The 17121-nt window shown below is 37.0% G+C and overlaps 2 protein-coding genes across 7 annotated transcripts in view; one reads left to right on the top strand and one right to left on the bottom strand.

The window, feature by feature from the left end:
- LOC129733288 (uncharacterized) overlaps window positions 1–15096 on the bottom strand; it is a 73507-nt gene extending 58411 nt beyond the window's left edge. Inside the window, exon 1 of the mRNA XM_055695056.1 lies at window positions 14839–15096. Coding sequence (XP_055551031.1) covers window positions 14839–14853 — 15 coding nt within the window. The 5' untranslated portion in view covers window positions 14854–15096. The remainder of the gene's footprint in view (window positions 1–14838) is intronic.
- The window catches only part of LOC129733279 (protein Wnt-2), a 117529-nt gene that overhangs the window by 23970 nt on the left and 76438 nt on the right, over window positions 1–17121 (top strand). For all 6 annotated transcript variants that reach the window (XM_055695041.1, XM_055695038.1, XM_055695039.1 and 3 more), the window contains 2 exons: window positions 6363–6517; window positions 6603–6665. In XM_055695041.1, coding sequence (XP_055551016.1) covers window positions 6363–6517; window positions 6603–6665 — 218 coding nt within the window. The remainder of the gene's footprint in view (window positions 1–6362; window positions 6518–6602; window positions 6666–17121) is intronic.

Here is a 17121-nt window from a genome sequence, read left to right as displayed (position 1 = left end):
CAGCGTCATATCCGATTTTAAATTCAACAACAAACTGTCATTTTTAGGACAACCAAACAAATAAATTGAAGATTTAATATTTTCACGTTCTGAGCTTTAACCAAAAGTTAATTATCTTAATTTGAATTTACATGTACGTACATATACTCTAACTGTTGAAACTTGTTTGCGCAGCAAAGAGTTTGTTCTTTTCCTGTTCAGTGAGGTCGTATCTATATGTGCAAACTAAAATTGAGTAATACCACAGAGAACAGACATTCATGTTCATATAAAGAAATTTGAATCGTGTGTAAAAATTTGAGTCAAAATACGTTAATACACTAACGACATCTGTCTTATGGTGCCCCAGTTACACTGCATAAATATTACTGTATCGATATTTTATCGATATTGGTTTGTAAGTAACAAAAGCGCCACATAGCGGGAGCATTACCACTTAGTGATAAATGACGGTTGCAAGTTTTTACACATCTTTTGAAAAGAAGATGAACGTCTGTTCTCTGTGGTAATACTTCAACTTCATTTGCACAGAATTTTCAATACTGCCAATGAGCGGTTAACAGTTATTTGCTAGGAAAAATGACTGACACGCAAGCAGCCGGGTTATCTTTCTTGTAAAAGTATTCTACTTCAACCTTGCGGTCGTGGCTTTGCATACAACCTTCCTGTGATTTTTTCTAGAAATGAGAATTACGAACATTGAGTGCGGATATTTTGGAAACTATTTATATCATTGATCATGGGGAACATTTATAAATGACGTAGCATTCGAGGAGGGAGGTTTGCGGTTTCGTGACGAAATGAGACGAGGGGAAGGGTAGGGGGTCAAGCCAAGCTACGTTGCATATATGAAACTAAGAAAAAAAATTGGATTTTTTCTAATTGTTATTTTTTATCACTGTTTTATCTGTTTGGGGTCATTTTTTTACTTTCTTGTCTTGTCATGTATGGTACAAAGTCTGTTTTTCATAATAGAATTTGCAGAAAAAAAAAAAATGTCACGAGGGGGGGGGTTGTTATAAAGCTACGTAATTATCTAGAGTGGAGGTTTGACTTTGTATTTGTATTTGTATTAATTCATCTAATTTAGGTTTACATGAATGCTAATAATGAACGTTTCATAAAAATCTACAGTTATCAAGTTGTTGTTTAAACTTATATGACGGTACACCAAAATCGAATAGGTCTTCAACCTTAAGGAACGTGCGAATGCAGGAGGCAAGCGGTTCGTTGTATCCAAACATAGTGCGATGAAAACTAGGTTGTAGTAATCCAGTAGATTGGAGGCTGCGTTGCGAAGCACGAAAGTTTAGCAGCGACAAAATTATCGGGGAGTCGATTTCACCATTAATAATTTTAGCTATAAAAAGATCTTGTTTAATTTACCTGCGTCGTCCAAGAGTGTCGAGTCCAAGTAGACGACAGCGATCCGGATACGGAGGCAAGTTAATCGGGTCACGCCAAGGTAGATTCCTCAATGCAAAACGAATAAACCTTCTCTGCACACGTTCAATACGAATGGTCCATACTAGCTGATTAGGGCACCAGATCATGCTTCCGTTTTCAAGTAGAGGTCGTACCAACGAACAATATAATGCTTTTGAACAGTAAGGGTCGTCGAAATCACGAGCAATTTTAGAGATGAAGCCAAGCTGACGTGTTGCTTTAGAATGATGTTCGAGCGATGCAAATTAAAAGAGAGTTTCGATTCCAATAAAACTCCAAGGTCTTTGATCTGATCTACTCTCACAAGTTCCTGATCATAGATATGATAGTCAAAGACGATTGGATTCAACTTATGATGAAAAGTTATAACGCGGCATTTGTAGACACTCAGAGATAACCAGTTTCTACGGCACCAGCATACAAATATGTCCAAAAGCTGCTGCAAACGACGACAGTCCTCAACAGTACGAATTTCGAGGTATAATTTCAGGTCGTCAGCATATATCAATTTTACACCAACACCTAAAAGCAAGGTCATATTCTATTGCGTAGATAGGAGCTCAACCATGCAATAAACTTCTGAGAGGCACCGAGTTGCGAAATTTTCTCCAGCAGTATTTAATGGTCAATTTTGTCAAACGCAGCTTTCAGGTCCGTGTATATTGCATCAACTTGTGCTTTTCGTTCTATGTTGGAAATGCATGTCGATGTAACATCGAGAATATTGGTGTTAACGGACCGCCCCGGCATAAAACCGTGCTGGTCAGTAGAGATATAGTTCTTCACACGAGATAAAACAAACGTACTCAGGATGATTTCGAAAAGTTTAGAGACAGCCGAAAGGCTTGTTATACCTCGATAGTTCCTCACGTTCCGACGATCTCCACTTTTGAATACCGGAATATTTTGTGACGAAAGCTACGATGGGGGAGGGGGGTTCGAAAAAACCTTAAAAAAATGAGTCGTGTTACAAAAAATTGAAACAATAGCACAAAACGGCATCTTTTGGCCACAGAAACGTCTATGCAAAGTTTCAGCCAAACCAAATATGACAATTAAAAAAAAAATATTTATACTGGGACATTTTTTGTGGAACTGCTTATTAGGTTGATTTATTTACGTTTAGCTCCAGTAAGCTTTTTCTACACCATGTATAGAATATGTGTATTTGATTCTGAAATGCATTGGTGTCTTCTTCATTTCACATTTATAAAAAGAGCTTCATATCGTCAGCATAAATGAACACTTCCACTTTTTTTAAAAAATAGAGCCAATTTCAATAACGTACAAGATGAAAAAAGAGGTCCTAATACATTGCATTCAATGAATAATTCATAAACTTAAGTAAAAAGGCCGATTTTGCACGGCCCTTGAAGAAGCCATATTGATTCTCAGTTATTCGGTTCTTAATTTGGAGAAATAGTTTTCGTTAACAATTGCTTCGAATAGTTGAGGAATACAAGAAATTATGGCTATTCCACGATAATGTCGAATATCGGATTTCCGGCCATAAAAAATAGGCACTAGATTTAATTGCCATTTTCGTCAGAAATATTTTAGTGAACTTTTGGATCATTGCGGCTGTGAATGAATTGAATTGAGTATTTCTTTTCAAAAAAAAAAATTGCATGCAAGTTTATAGATATGAAGACGAAACTTAAGATTTGATAGTTTTCTATCGGAGAAACCACATAAGAGAGAACAGCACCACAAATTTGTCCTAACTATTTCAATCTACTACTCCTTATTAAACTCCTTTGGTGATATTTTTGCCGGAGCCCGAATCAATTTTGCGTGTGCCAAGAACACAAAGTTCTGTTCCATCGTAACTCACAAAAATGGCTATTTGATCAACATGAGATTCACAGACTATATCTGTTAAAATTGCCATTCCAATGATCCTAGATCATTTGTGCTGTACTGTTTTACAGAAAACATTAATAATAATACTAAAAATAAATCTATAGAAAATGTTCCAAATGAGCAATTCCACAAAAAACAGGTAACCATTTAACCAATTTAATCAACCATTTTTGGTTTGGCTGAAACTTTGCATAGACTATTTCTATAGGCAATAGATGCCATTTTGTGCTATTGGTTTAATTTTTTGGAACAACGCGTGTTCAACGCATGATCGGCCAGCACGGAACCCAACTTGCTGTCGACGGAGAGTAGCGTTTATTTTCTCCTGGATCCTATTCAGGATCACCTTGCAAAGTACTTTGAGAGTTATGCACAGTGGTGTGATGCCGCGCCAGTTTCCACATTCCGTTTGACCCTTTTTCTTAGGGACTTTTACTAGAATGCCCTGCATCCAGTCCACCGAGAAAGCCGTAATTTTCCCTATATTGCCGAAGAGCTGATGGGTCAGCTTTGAACATCTCAGCTGAAATGCAGTCAATTCCTGGCGCTCTGTTGGATTTCATGCTTTTGATTGCCGCTTCAATTTCAGCTAATGTTGGAGCCCCAGAGTTGACGCGGTTAATATGGTGAACTACGGGAGCTACACGCTGCGGGTTCTCTTTATCAGGTACGCTTGAGACTCGGAAAAGTTGCTCAAAGTGATCTGTCCAGCGCTTAAGCTGGTCGGTTCTGTCAGTTAGTAATTGACTGGCTCTGTTTTTCAGCGGTATTCTGGCATTCGTCCTAACACCACTAAGGCGGCGATAAATGTCATACAACAAGCGGAGATTTTCATTGGTGGCGGCCCTTTCTCCCTCTTCGGCCAGGGTATCGGCCCAGACTCTCTTGTCCCGTCTACAAGAGTGTTTGACAGTCTTTTCCAGTCCAGCGTGTTGTTGACGGGCAGCTGTTTTGGCTGCTCTGGTTCGTGCCAGCACAATGTTGGCTTTTGCCTTTTTCCGCTCGTCTATCATCCTCCAGGTTTCATCCGATATCCATTCCCTTCGTCCGCTACGGACTTTGCCGCATCGTCACTGGTCGTGATGAAGGCATTCTTGATGTTCGACCATAACTCTTCGACCGTTCTACCGATTGGCAGCTCCGGAGCTCGAGAGTTGTTCGACGAAGGCCCTTTTCACTTCGGCATTCTCCAGCCGGCGGACGTAGTACTGACATCCAACTTTCTCTTCTCTCCGCTGGACACGAGCGACGCGTAGGCGTATCTTGGCGATGACAAGATAATGGTCGGATGCAATATTGGCGCTACGTTTGTTGCGGACATCCAGAAGGCTCCGTTTCCATTTTCGAGTGATGCGAGCAGTCTTGTCCAGTCACTCATCTCTGTGCATTTATCAACACATAAATTGCATCAGTTTTTTTTAGTAGGCATTGTGATGAGCAGAAAAAACGCACAACCTTATTGAGCGGTGCCTTTGCGCGTAAGAAGCGTGGAATATAACTACACACATGAGTAGGCGAGTCAAAGTTGCGTGCTGTTGATTAAATTAACTGTGTCTGGGCTAAACTTATCATAGACCTACACCGTGATAATAGAAAAACTCAGTGAGTATAACACTAAGAGCGTAGCGTAGAGCCATACGTAATCGCAACAGAACACTTTATCAAGGAAACAGCCAGAAAAGTTTTTAACTAGCAAGAATTTTCATCATAGTGCCCTCATTAATGAGCAATAAATGTGCGCTATCTATATTTTATCAGTTGCAATCGAGAAAATCTCTCTGCGAGAGCTTTATGCGCTCACTCTTCACAATACAAGCTTTCTGATGTTGCGTATTTTGTTTTCTTTACACAGTGCAGTGTGCATTTGCTTCCAGCGTGCGAAAAAACAACTCATCCGTTTTTTTCTCCTACATGCTTCGGTGTTCTGTGCAAATTATATGAGCCTCTTTGTTACACACGATGAGTATGCCAAGACTGGATGCGGGAAACCCAGGTGACCTTATGTGCTGGTCGATGAGGGAAGAGCGATGGAAGACCATGGCGTCCCATGACGCGTTCGAGGTCTTCGTTGTTGGAACCAATCTTACCGTTGAAGTCGCCCAAATGGACTTGGATATCCTCTTTTGGGACTTTCTCTACCACACTATTCAACAGACTGTAAAAATCTCTTTCTCTTGCAAGTCAACAGCATCAGTTGGCGCTTAACACTGGATTATCGTAAGGCTTCTAATCCGTGTTCTAAATCCGGAAACGATTATTCTTTCGTTCATCGGTTCCCATCTCATCAAGGCTGCATGAGCCTGCGGGCTCCCGAGTCGCGTTTTCTCCTCGTATACCAGAATATTTATTTATTTTTTCGAGCTTTAAGCGGCTGGCTTCCCTAGCTAATTGAGCCAGCTTGCCCTGCTGGGCAAGGGTCAAGATGTTCCATGTACCGATTCGTGTCCGTATTTTCATGCTAAAGGTCGTTGCCCAAAAATCCAGCTCGAAATCTTTCTTCACTTTCTGTAACTTTTAATAATCGGGTACAGTTAAGCTAAGGTCCCTATCCCGCGATGGGGGATCTTAGGTGTAGCGTGCGGGATTCTATTTTGTAAAAAACTTTTACAAAAACTCAAATGAGTTTTCCCGTAAGCAAGCGTAAAAGCAACGAGCCCAGCGAGCACTTACTCTGCAGCCTGGGAACGCACTTCTGCATACACAAAGGGCTCCAAAATTCACTGGAGTGGATAAAAAGCTGTAATCTTTTTAGGGCAACTAATTTGAGCATTAGGGTAACTTTTTGTCAACAGGTGTTGTTTAACAAATGTAAAATATCGAGGAACATTTGCTTTTCGCAGAACAGCTTGCAGAACATAAGACAATCAAATAACAGCACGATATCATAGAAAATATGCAAATGCATGTCCCATTTTTTTCAAGAATATTACGCGAAGTTACATATTTTACACAATTATACTTATAAAAAACAACAATATAACAAAGTTTCAATCCAAATGCGCTGCAATCATCGTCTGACAAAATTAACACACAATACTTTTTTTGACTTTCAGAGTTTCAGAAAGTTTCACGTCTTCGGTTCTTTGTTCAAGGATTCCAGGCCTTTCACCCTACCAAAAGCAACTGTGTATCGATGCGCCAGATGCAGTTGTGTCGTTGAGTGCAGGTCAGATGCTTGGTGCGCAAGAGTGCCAACGGCAGTTCAGAGGCAAGTAATCGTTATTAAATTGATTGGTCAAAGGTTATAATATGGCCTGCTGATAATTTTTTTACTGGAAACTTAATTTCGTTAGGTCATCGCTGGAATTGTACACAAGTTTGGAAGAGGGACATGTTTGGACACATTGTTATTATTGGTGCGTAATAATTGTTTAAATATTAATAGTAGTAATTTAAATTTGTAGCTGGAAACTACTTATATTATGAAATATATATTTTTTAGAATGAAGTTAGTTACCCAGGTTAAAAGAAATATTCGTTTTTTAATAGGCTTTTCTCGAAAATGTCGTGCTTCAATAGAACAAATAAAACGTAAGCATACAAAGTAATGGAAACTATTTATACCATTCATAGCGCAATTTCAAACACCCATGCGCACATAATTTAAGTTAAAACAAATTTGAACTGGCATACTACAGGATAAGCAGCAACAGACACCTGAATAAGCATTACTCTCAAAAGCCGGGCAGAAGCGGAAAGTTAGCACCAGCCACTCTCGAATGCACAATCAAGTTATTCGCGAGCTAAAAAGATAGCCATAACAAGCAGCACTCTGTCTCGTGGATTAATGTCGATTGGGCAGAAGGCTTGCTGTTTTAATTGAATTAACACTCGACAAACAAACAGTAGAGGAACAACAGACAATACGGAGAGGGCGGGTAAGATGGACCGTTGGAGATTTCCACATGAAACTTATTTCATATTGAAACCTATTATGCATACACGTCATATGCTAACAGAATTCCAATAATTTTGTGATATTATTTAGATTAACAGTGATTCAAGAAAGAATGAAATTCTCATTTATCAATAGAGCAATTTTATGTAGTTATCGCCGTGAGGGTTTTTTCGACTTTAAACCTTGGAAGATCTGTAATGTTCAATGATGTTGGAATAATTTAGGATATTGTAAGCGTATAGAAAAAAATAGATTAGTGAAAATATTTTATTAGCGGCTTTCGTAACAATGTCAGCTGGGCAATACGATCAGCGGGAAATGCGACATGCAAAATGAGCAGTCTGACGACGGAAACTTCGATTATTCTTTGTCTCTGCATGAGAAAGAGATTGAAAGTAATTGTTTTTCAGTCGTTCTTCAAAATGTTCTGTCGTATCAGCCTAAAAATGCTATTATTCACATGATTCTGTAGGCATAGCGGATGACAAGTTTTTAACTTGTAATTTGGTATGCAGCTCGCAGTATCGAATCGAAAAGGATTTGATAGAGTATTCCATTTCTTTTTCTATTGTCACTACATTCACAATCCGTTTATTACAGTGCAAAAAATAGAAAATCACCATTGACTTTATTTTCAGAATCGCACTCATTTTTTCGTATCGAAATATTATTTCTAGAGTCCAGTAATGAAAGCTTTGCTTAAGGTGGTCATCTTACCCGCGTTTACTCTCTGTGAAGTGTTAATGTTCCGTTCCATATATATGCAGCAGCTTTGTTTTTCTGTTGGATACGATAACTATCGTCCTGGTAGCTCGACCAGTCACGTTTTTTAACACCATGGCGACAGCCGACGGCAACGGATTGCACAGTAAGCTTGTGTCGCGTTTGGAAGTCAAAACTCCAGCGACTTTGAGATTATTAACTTGACATTTGCGATAGAGCCATCCGGCATTCATTTACAATTTAAATCGTAAAACTTTACTACAGTATCTCTCAGAAAATTACGTTTCAATGTTGATAGATATCAAATAATAATGAATTAGTATAGATATTCGTAGACGTATCGCGCCATCGCTGAGAATTTTCAAAAATTGGTGTAAACCGATACGATCATTGATATATATTTTGAACTACTCAAAAGTGAAGCAGAGCACTACATTCCATTTACCTGAGCTACTGTTTACCATAAACAAACTACACAACCTACAACAGAAACAATTGGACTTCAAAAATCCTAAATCATCATATCATGTAAAGTGACAGTTAAAAAAAGTGTTGTTAGTTGAAAAAAGACAATTTGTAATTTGAAAAACCTTTAATGACTTCGTCCATTACGACTGAACAACTAAAAAATAATTTCAGCCAATTTCTTGTCTAACAGTTACAATGCCTTGAAATTCAATTATAAGCTTTTGCAACAAAAAAATTGAAAATAATTTGAATGAACGTTAAATTGTATTCATTTCAACAAATTATTGATTGGAATTAATGTTGTAATTGTATAAACAAATGAGAAGTTTTATTTATTGAAGCTATTCGCAATCATCCTCTTTCACTTCTTCTGGATTTTCGTAGAATAATAGATGAACTGGAGTAACGTTTTATAGTAGGTGAATGATGACAGTTTTTAAATTTTATGGCCGTTTGGATAAAGTTTAGACACTGCGTCATAACAAATTGGCACAGGTTCTCCGTTGATGATTAGAAATAATTATGAACTGATAATGATAACATACTTTCCACACGTAAAATTCAATAAAGAAAGTTTGAAGGATGCATTGATGACAAAAATTTCTCCTCCGGACAATTGGTTGAGTTGCTTTTAGCTTCATAGTTTTTGACGTCAACTACAGAGATAAATCTAACTAACGGGTAGGTATTTGTACTTGACGGAAAACCTATTTATTGCTTATGAAGATACATCTATTATCGACGAAAAAAAATAATGGATATTTGGGAAACGTCCGAAACCGGCTTCCCGACGAAGCCTTTTTCATGATGCCGAAACAAAAGCGTTGTACGGCCTTCACATCGTCCTTTCGAACGCATCCATTGATTATACCAATCAACTGTTTGCAGTTCGTTACCTTCCAATTATTTTTGTAAGTCCCCCACCAAGGAACTTAATATTCCAAGAAATCTTCCATTGTACGATACTGAGGATTAACACGGTAGGGTTGCGAATGGGGACAAATGGGGACGAATGGTTGTTCAGGAACGTTTGTGTTTTTTGGCCTCGTGATGATGTTTTATCTGGCCAAAACAAATACCTTCCACCGACATGGTAAATGATAAATGAAATCAAGGTTTTTTTCTCAATCATTCCTTTTGCCAACTTTACTAACCGGTTGCAAACCTGGTCATGATAGAAGGTCAGTTTAACGATCGCAATAGACCGCCCAAAAACACATTCAATTAAACGGCAGTGTATGAAACTTAACAGATTCCTATGAAAAATGAGTCCTCGGAATCCGAGAAATCCGAAAAATCGTTTGAAAGTTCTATTATTTAATTGCCTTAACCACCACTAACCGATGTGTAGTCAACATAAACTTAAGCACTTGGTCCATTCTGACAACACACTTTGATCACTTTTCTTTGGTCGTTCAGAAAAAATCACAAGAGTTGTATGCAAAGCTACGACCGCAAGGTTGACGTAGAACTACATAAGGTTGTTCATTGCATTACTTGTATTGAACATGTTTACAATTTTGTGCAAAAGAAAATTAGAATTGCTACCGAATTGTAGTTTGCACATACAACACTGAGCAGGAATGAAACAAACACTATATAACGCAAACAAGTTTTCAACAGTCAAAGTGCGTGCAGATTGAAACAACATTTTATTTTAAATTCCAACGAGAAACGAGGAAATATTAAATCTTCAATAAACTTACTTTCAAAGAGCACATTGAGAGTATACAAGCAAAGTGCATCAAATATACGAGATGTTAATATCCTCTCATTAACAGGAATTCTAAACTTTGTTTAAAGAATAAACTTTTGATTTACAAACAAATTTTTAGATCAACAATGCTTTATGCTGTACCGATCTGGTCAAGTTGCTGTTCGATAAGGAAGAAAACGCTTCAAATAATTCAGAATAAAATTCTGAAAAAGATTTTGAAGCATCCTATTTGGTTTGGTACACTCGAATTACATAGACTTATAGCGAATTTCTTTATTCCACCAGCTCACCTCGTTTTGACCAGCAGCGCACTAACTGCTGTCAAAACCCTTCAATTTCGTCTCAGTTTTGACCTGCCGTGCTGCCCGAAGCGCACTGAAAAATTTGTCAGCTTCAACCCATCGCCGCACGTGGTAAGTTCGTAAACAATTATCTGGCATCTCTTTCTTACTTGCGTCTTAAATGGCGATGTCGTTTCATCATTCCTCGGCAGTTTTGCCCGCACACAGTGGAATAAAGAAATTCGCTATTACTGTTTCAACACCAGTAATAGCGAATTAGAAGGCAAAAATCTTTGCTATCCTCAATTGCTACGATAAGCTCTCTTTATAACCAATAAGTTAGCAATTAAGTTGTTTTACTTTCCTTTTTTGACAAGTAGGTTTCAATCCCTACGAATGATAGGTCCTAATTGCTAAAGCGAACAAATCCTAACAATCAAAATTACATTTTTTTCTTAAAGTGTTGAGAAGTCACAATTTGTGATTGGACACGCATACTCATTATTCACTAATATTTATCATAAATACTTAAGCTACTAACACCCCCCCCCCTTATTTAAAAAAAATAAATCTTCAATAATTTGTTTGTTGTTCTAACAAGGACTGTTGTTGTTCAATTTCATATCGGATTTAATGTTGTGTGCTACCCCGACAGAGGAGATAAAGGCATTTTGCTGATAACACAGTTGAAAGCGGTTTTTACACCGAAAATTTAACGGCCCGTATACTTTGAAAGCCAGCATTCCAAAACGTTTGTGTGTTGTCAAAGTACGGTAACTTTTCATTAGAGGAAGTGTCGGCTAACGTACCTACTACTGATGCTGCTCGCTACTGCACAAAAACACCTTTTGCCGCTGCACCAGCTGGCTCAAATATCGCTGCTGGTACCACTACTGCTGCTGATGCTATCCGCTGCTACTGTTAAGTAAGGATTGTTGTAGTCAATGTCTAGAACTATTATAAGCAGTTTCGGCTGAAACAGGCTCTTATATAGGCCAAATACTACATTCCGAATTACTAGGTCTATAATTCTGTTGACCGTGCTTGGGAAAGCAATCATATAATGGCCAATCAGATCATTCGAAATTTGCGTTTCAACAAGGATTGACCATTTTCAATAATATAGTAGCTTGTCATATGAGGCTTGACAATTGTTAAGGTTTGATTATACGATAACCTAATTTTTATGCGGATAACAAAAGCTGTTCGGGTGTTGTGCTTATTACTGAAGGAAAAGATAAGGAAGAATCTTAGAAGATTTTCCAACTTATTGCTGCAAGAATGAAGGAAATCCATCGAAAACTAACCGATTTACTAGCATTTGAAATTGGACATATTTTTCACTTTTTCCGGTTTCAGATTTTCATTTTGCATCCCTATGCAGCCGAGTATGTAGCTGAACTTTCTGAGAGACGTAGTTCCACGTTAAAAAACTCATGCCGGTATTTCTGCCGTTTTTAAGAAAAATAAAATCTGATTGATGTGTGATGTAGTGTAGACAAATATCGAACCAATGCTACACGTAAAATTTTAACTTGTTGCTTTTAAAGTAATTACGAAAACCCTTATGTAATAAATTTGTTACTTACAAAGCAATAGCATTCACTCCCAGCAAAGATGACTAGTACAGGATGCCTGAGCGGACACGATTATCGCTGCGCGTGAACTAAAGTCGAGTTAATTTGTATACTGGTGACGGCAAGGTGGCAAAAGGTGAAGCATTTTTTTTTCAATATCATTGTATGGTTCTGACATCTAATTTTCTAATATCCCTGCTTGGTGCTGCCCTCTAGTTTTCATTTTCATCTGGCAAATTATGCACCATAAATCGATTTTACTAATAAGCACAATTTTATGCGCATTTAAGTCATCAGATAGCAGCACGAACCGTTGCAAAGGTATCGTGGGCAAATTGTATGAAAACACTGGAAACCAGGTATCTTGTTCTAGTCATCTTTGCTCCCAGTCAAGTAACAACACACTATCCAGTAATCTGCACATGTTACAAGATCACGACAACATAACAATCGTTTTTACAACTACAAACAAAACTTCTACATATTATATAAAAACCAACAACGAAAAGTTCACCTTCTGGTAACAAACTTGTTGCTTAAAAAGCAATTAGATCCATCTTCATTAAACTAACAATACAAGCTGTCGTATATTTTGTACGTGTTACTTGTTTCTACCATCTTTATCTAATTCTCCTATCTCATCCATCTTATTTCATCTTATTTTGCTCTTCGTACGCTTTGATCAACGGATTGTTTCAAACAAAATGTTCTAATATAAAGGCTATGAAGTGGTTTAACATTAGGATACATAAAATTAACAGTTTCTTTGCCAAATCGGTGATTTTATCTCACCAATGTACATAGACCACTCTGACTTCATATATATTTTACTGGAATCCTCGTATCGTTTCGGAGCAGAGTGGTCTATGTACATAAACATAAATAAAAATGACGTCAACTAGTACAAAATGGCTAGTGTCACATGTTATATGATGTACATGGCATGTCACATGTAACATGTGACGTGTAACAATATATGTAACACAAAATGTTACATATTACATGATATTTGACATGTTACATTTTTCGAGTAGCATTACGTGTAACATGTTACAAGCCACGTGTAACATGTTACAGGACAAGTGACAAGTTACACATGTCACATGTTACATGATGGTATTACCTCGATTTATGTACATAGACCACTCTGTTCCGAAACAGAATGGCCATTCTGTTTCGGACGAAATTTCAACATGGTATGAATCAGCTTTAAATTTCGATTTTTTGAATTGCTAGTCTCCTAACTTCAGTTTCTTGAGTAGATGCGGATTATGTAAAAAACTCATTTTTGGAAAAAATGGTCTTTTGACCACTCTGTTCCGCAACGGCTCATTTGTAAACTGCGTTAGAGAAAAACACACTTTTGATTTCTTGCAAGCCATATTGAAAACACATGCTCATCGGTTTTTGAAAAACAAACTACAAGTCCGTTTGTTTTTTTTTTCTACTTCAGAATTGTTTCTCCCCAAACATTTTTTGGACCTGTTTGATAGTACAAAACTCGTACCCATATAAAAACGCCGTTTCGCTCTTTTCAATGCTTTTGCAATCATTGTCGGTAACGCTGTTTGCACGATAATATTCTTTTCGAAGCAGCAGTTAAGCTCAAAAAGTTGCTCTAAAAAGATTATAACTTTGTAACCATTCATGTGAATTTTGGTGCTAATATATTTTGGACAGGCTGGGTATCTTATCAACTTATATTGCGTAATTAAAGCATATAATCTCCATACCAGTATTCTAAACCAATATCTGAACTGTTGTTTTCAAGGCTGTATGGTAATCTAGACAAACTGTTTCAAAATTACAGAATAAAATCATAATTTATAATTTGTTGACTCAAGACTTCTATTTTTCAGTCAAAATCAAGAGGAACAGAGGAAAACCGACTGTACTTCAAGAAGCTATAAATCTGAATAAAACAGAAACACCGCCAAATAAGTTGACTTACCGCACTTCTATTAGGTTAACACACATTTTTGTTTACTTACTTATCTTAGCAAATCATTCAAAACTCTTAAATTTGTACTGTCCAAAATGTATTCAAAAAATGAGAAGACATATATTTTGGACATCATTTTGATCTGTGAAACAAAAAAAAGAGCGGCAAACTTCACATTGCCAGGCACGCGCTTTGTTCATTTTGACATTTCATTTGTTTACCGTCTTCACCAAATTGAAGTTACCTTGGTGTTATATAAACTCAAAAAGGATTACGCAAAGAAAAACTACTCAGATTTTGAAGCTCTGTGAGTATTTTGAACCCTTATATCACTCCCCTCACCACGCCGCTACATGTTTTTTTAAATTGAAAATAAATCGTTCAATAGGTACCACGTAGACACTACATCAATTGGTGGTCAGTTACAAAAAACCAAACCAAAATAATAATCCAAACGACATTTACAGAGTTTATATATATAAAGATGCACTCGTGCGTGGTAGATAACAGTTGAGAAGGCGGGTGTGGTTGGTATTGATCTTGAATGATTTAAATCTTGTCCACGTTGTATATCAATGGTTCCCTACTTTCAAGGGTAAAAAACATTTTATTAAATGCGTTAAAATATAGAAAAAATATCAGATGTCCAAAATATATGCAAGAATATCTCAGGTGTCTAAAATATATTTTGGACAATGTCCACAATATATTTTGTCTGTCCAAAATATATTTAAAATACCTTTCGAAAATGATGTTTTATTAGAAACATCTCCTGATAATATTATGGGGTGTCATGCTCATTTAATTAATGATACTTGTGGTATGTTTGCATGCTTTCAGATACCATTTTTATGCGTATTTGATAGAGATATTTACAATTTCATCTGAATGATTCGTTAGCCTGTCCAAAATACATGATTTACCCTATTCCTGTGCATGTCCGAGTGTGTGCCACTGTGTTAGTCCCACATAAACCAGACACGATTTTCTTAATAACAACTGAAACGGTTTGAACGCTTTTAAAAGCGCTTCACTGAACTGATGACTTGAAACTGAAATAACTTTCTCGCCATTTATCGATAATGCGCTTTTTTCCATCCAGATTATATCTTACTAGATACAAGATTTGCTATCACAGGGAAAGAGACTGTAAATTAAATTCTAATTGCTTCGAGTTGAGCTTTCTAGCACGAGTGATGTATGAGTTGCAATAACTTATCGTTTTAACGAACAATGCTTCACTGTGAGTGTAATTCAAGAATCTGCTGCACATAGGGTAACGGGGGTATTTTGGCCAGCTTTGGGAGGTGTTCGCCCAATTCATTAAAAACAAACACAATTTTTCAACATTAATACCTACTCTATTATACCATTGTTGAAAGCTAAGTGTCTATTTTAATAAACACCGTTCAACAATGCAATATATTGAAAAATATCCTAGAAATATTAAAATTTCTACGAAGTACTAAAAACATATTTTGGTCCACCAAATTTTTACTTTGGCCCACCTTTATATCTACAGACGTGTATGGAAATAGTTCGGACTAATTATATTTAAGATCATCATCGGTATTTTTAGAGCAAAAATAGTGAGTTTGAGGAGAACATCCTTCTGCTGTGAATTTTTGTAAATTTTAGGCATTTAGAAAATAAAATGATTTGGCTTATAGCGGTTTAACAGGCATCCTCATCCAATTTTATATCGTTAAATGTGATAAATTAAGAAGTAATTACCTGTAAATTGTCACAAGCTGCTTCTTTGTTCACGTGCAACGGCCGAACGGTAATCAAGGGAGATGTCAAAACTTGGCATGGCCGGAATATGTTTGCTTCAGAAAGAGGCAAACATATTTCGGCCATGCGTTTAACCACTTTTTCAACTTTTTCCAACAGGTTAGAGTATACAAACTGTTTCTATGACATTTTATTGATGTTACTACAACAACGAATTGTTTCAAAAGCATACATTTTTGTTACAATAGCTTCCGGACGTTGACTTGTATATTACCACTACCTCTTGACTTTGGGTTGACTCAGCCATGACTTTGAATATGTATGAACTAATTCCAAAATAACACTACCTAGTGCCAGTTTTTCGCCGAAAATTATAGTGTAGTATGATTCTTAGGTATGTTATTCAATGTTGCATGCATAGTTTTCTAATATTCATTGAATTTATCAGATAAAATGCGTAAAATGTTACCGGGTGGGCCAAAATATGCATGTGGTCCAAAATACCCCCGTTACCCTAATAAGCCCAAAATCACTCGGAGACAAAGCTACCCATCAACATACCAACACGAGAAAAATATAATAATTGGTTCTGTCCGACTGCAAAAAAAAAAACAATCGGGACCGGGACGCGATGAAATAAACGACGACGAGGAAGATCAACAACGAATCGTGAAGACCACCAGGATGGTGGTCGCAAACAGCCTCCTCATGTGTGGTAAACCTGCTTTACTTTACTGAGTAATTGAAGTTTATTTATACGGATAATTGGAAAAAATATTATGTAGGTACCGTTCGAAAGGAGATTATTTTACAGATGAAAAAATGATAAGTTCAGCTTTCTCTTTTCCGACCACGTCTATTCATGTTAACACACTATTTAAACATTCATTTGTTAAAAGTCTAACGCATATTTTTTCGTATAACCAGGCGAATGTTTACATGTTTTAGGTAGCCATGAGTCAAATATCAATAACTGTATGAATAATAATCCAAGCGACATCCGCTCAAGAGGATTCGCAGCGGAGATAATAAACGCTCGTTTGAGCTTGCTTTATCATTCTATTCATCTGCGCAGATCCAGCATCCTATGTAATTCTGTAATAAATGATCAGAAATAAATTATTGCGGCCTTTCTTTCTTGGCTTGGAACGCATCTGGGGTGAATTGTTTCTTCACCTTTTGGTCACACTTACGGTCTGCCTTGCTCGTTCGCGAGATTACTTCGAACAATAATATCTTCTATCGATTGGACTCTGATTTATTGCTCGTGCGCATTCAATAACCGCCGCTTGGGCATGATTTATTTGTCTTACGGACTGATCTCATTGTCGTGACATTAAACATATTAATTTTGTGCATGTGGAAATGCATAATACTGAATAATATCATTTTCTGGGTCGAAACATGCGTTGCTTTTAGGAGTTGTGATGGTGCTTTCTCTATAGATGTAAATACTTACATTCTGTTCATTG

The sequence above is a fragment of the Wyeomyia smithii genome, chromosome 3 (assembly GCF_029784165.1).
Source record: "Wyeomyia smithii strain HCP4-BCI-WySm-NY-G18 chromosome 3, ASM2978416v1, whole genome shotgun sequence".
NCBI classification, from domain to species: Eukaryota; Metazoa; Arthropoda; class Insecta; order Diptera; family Culicidae; genus Wyeomyia; species Wyeomyia smithii.
The sequence above is the reverse complement of the archived record's forward strand: the minus strand, read 5'-3'. Positions and strand labels throughout refer to the sequence as shown.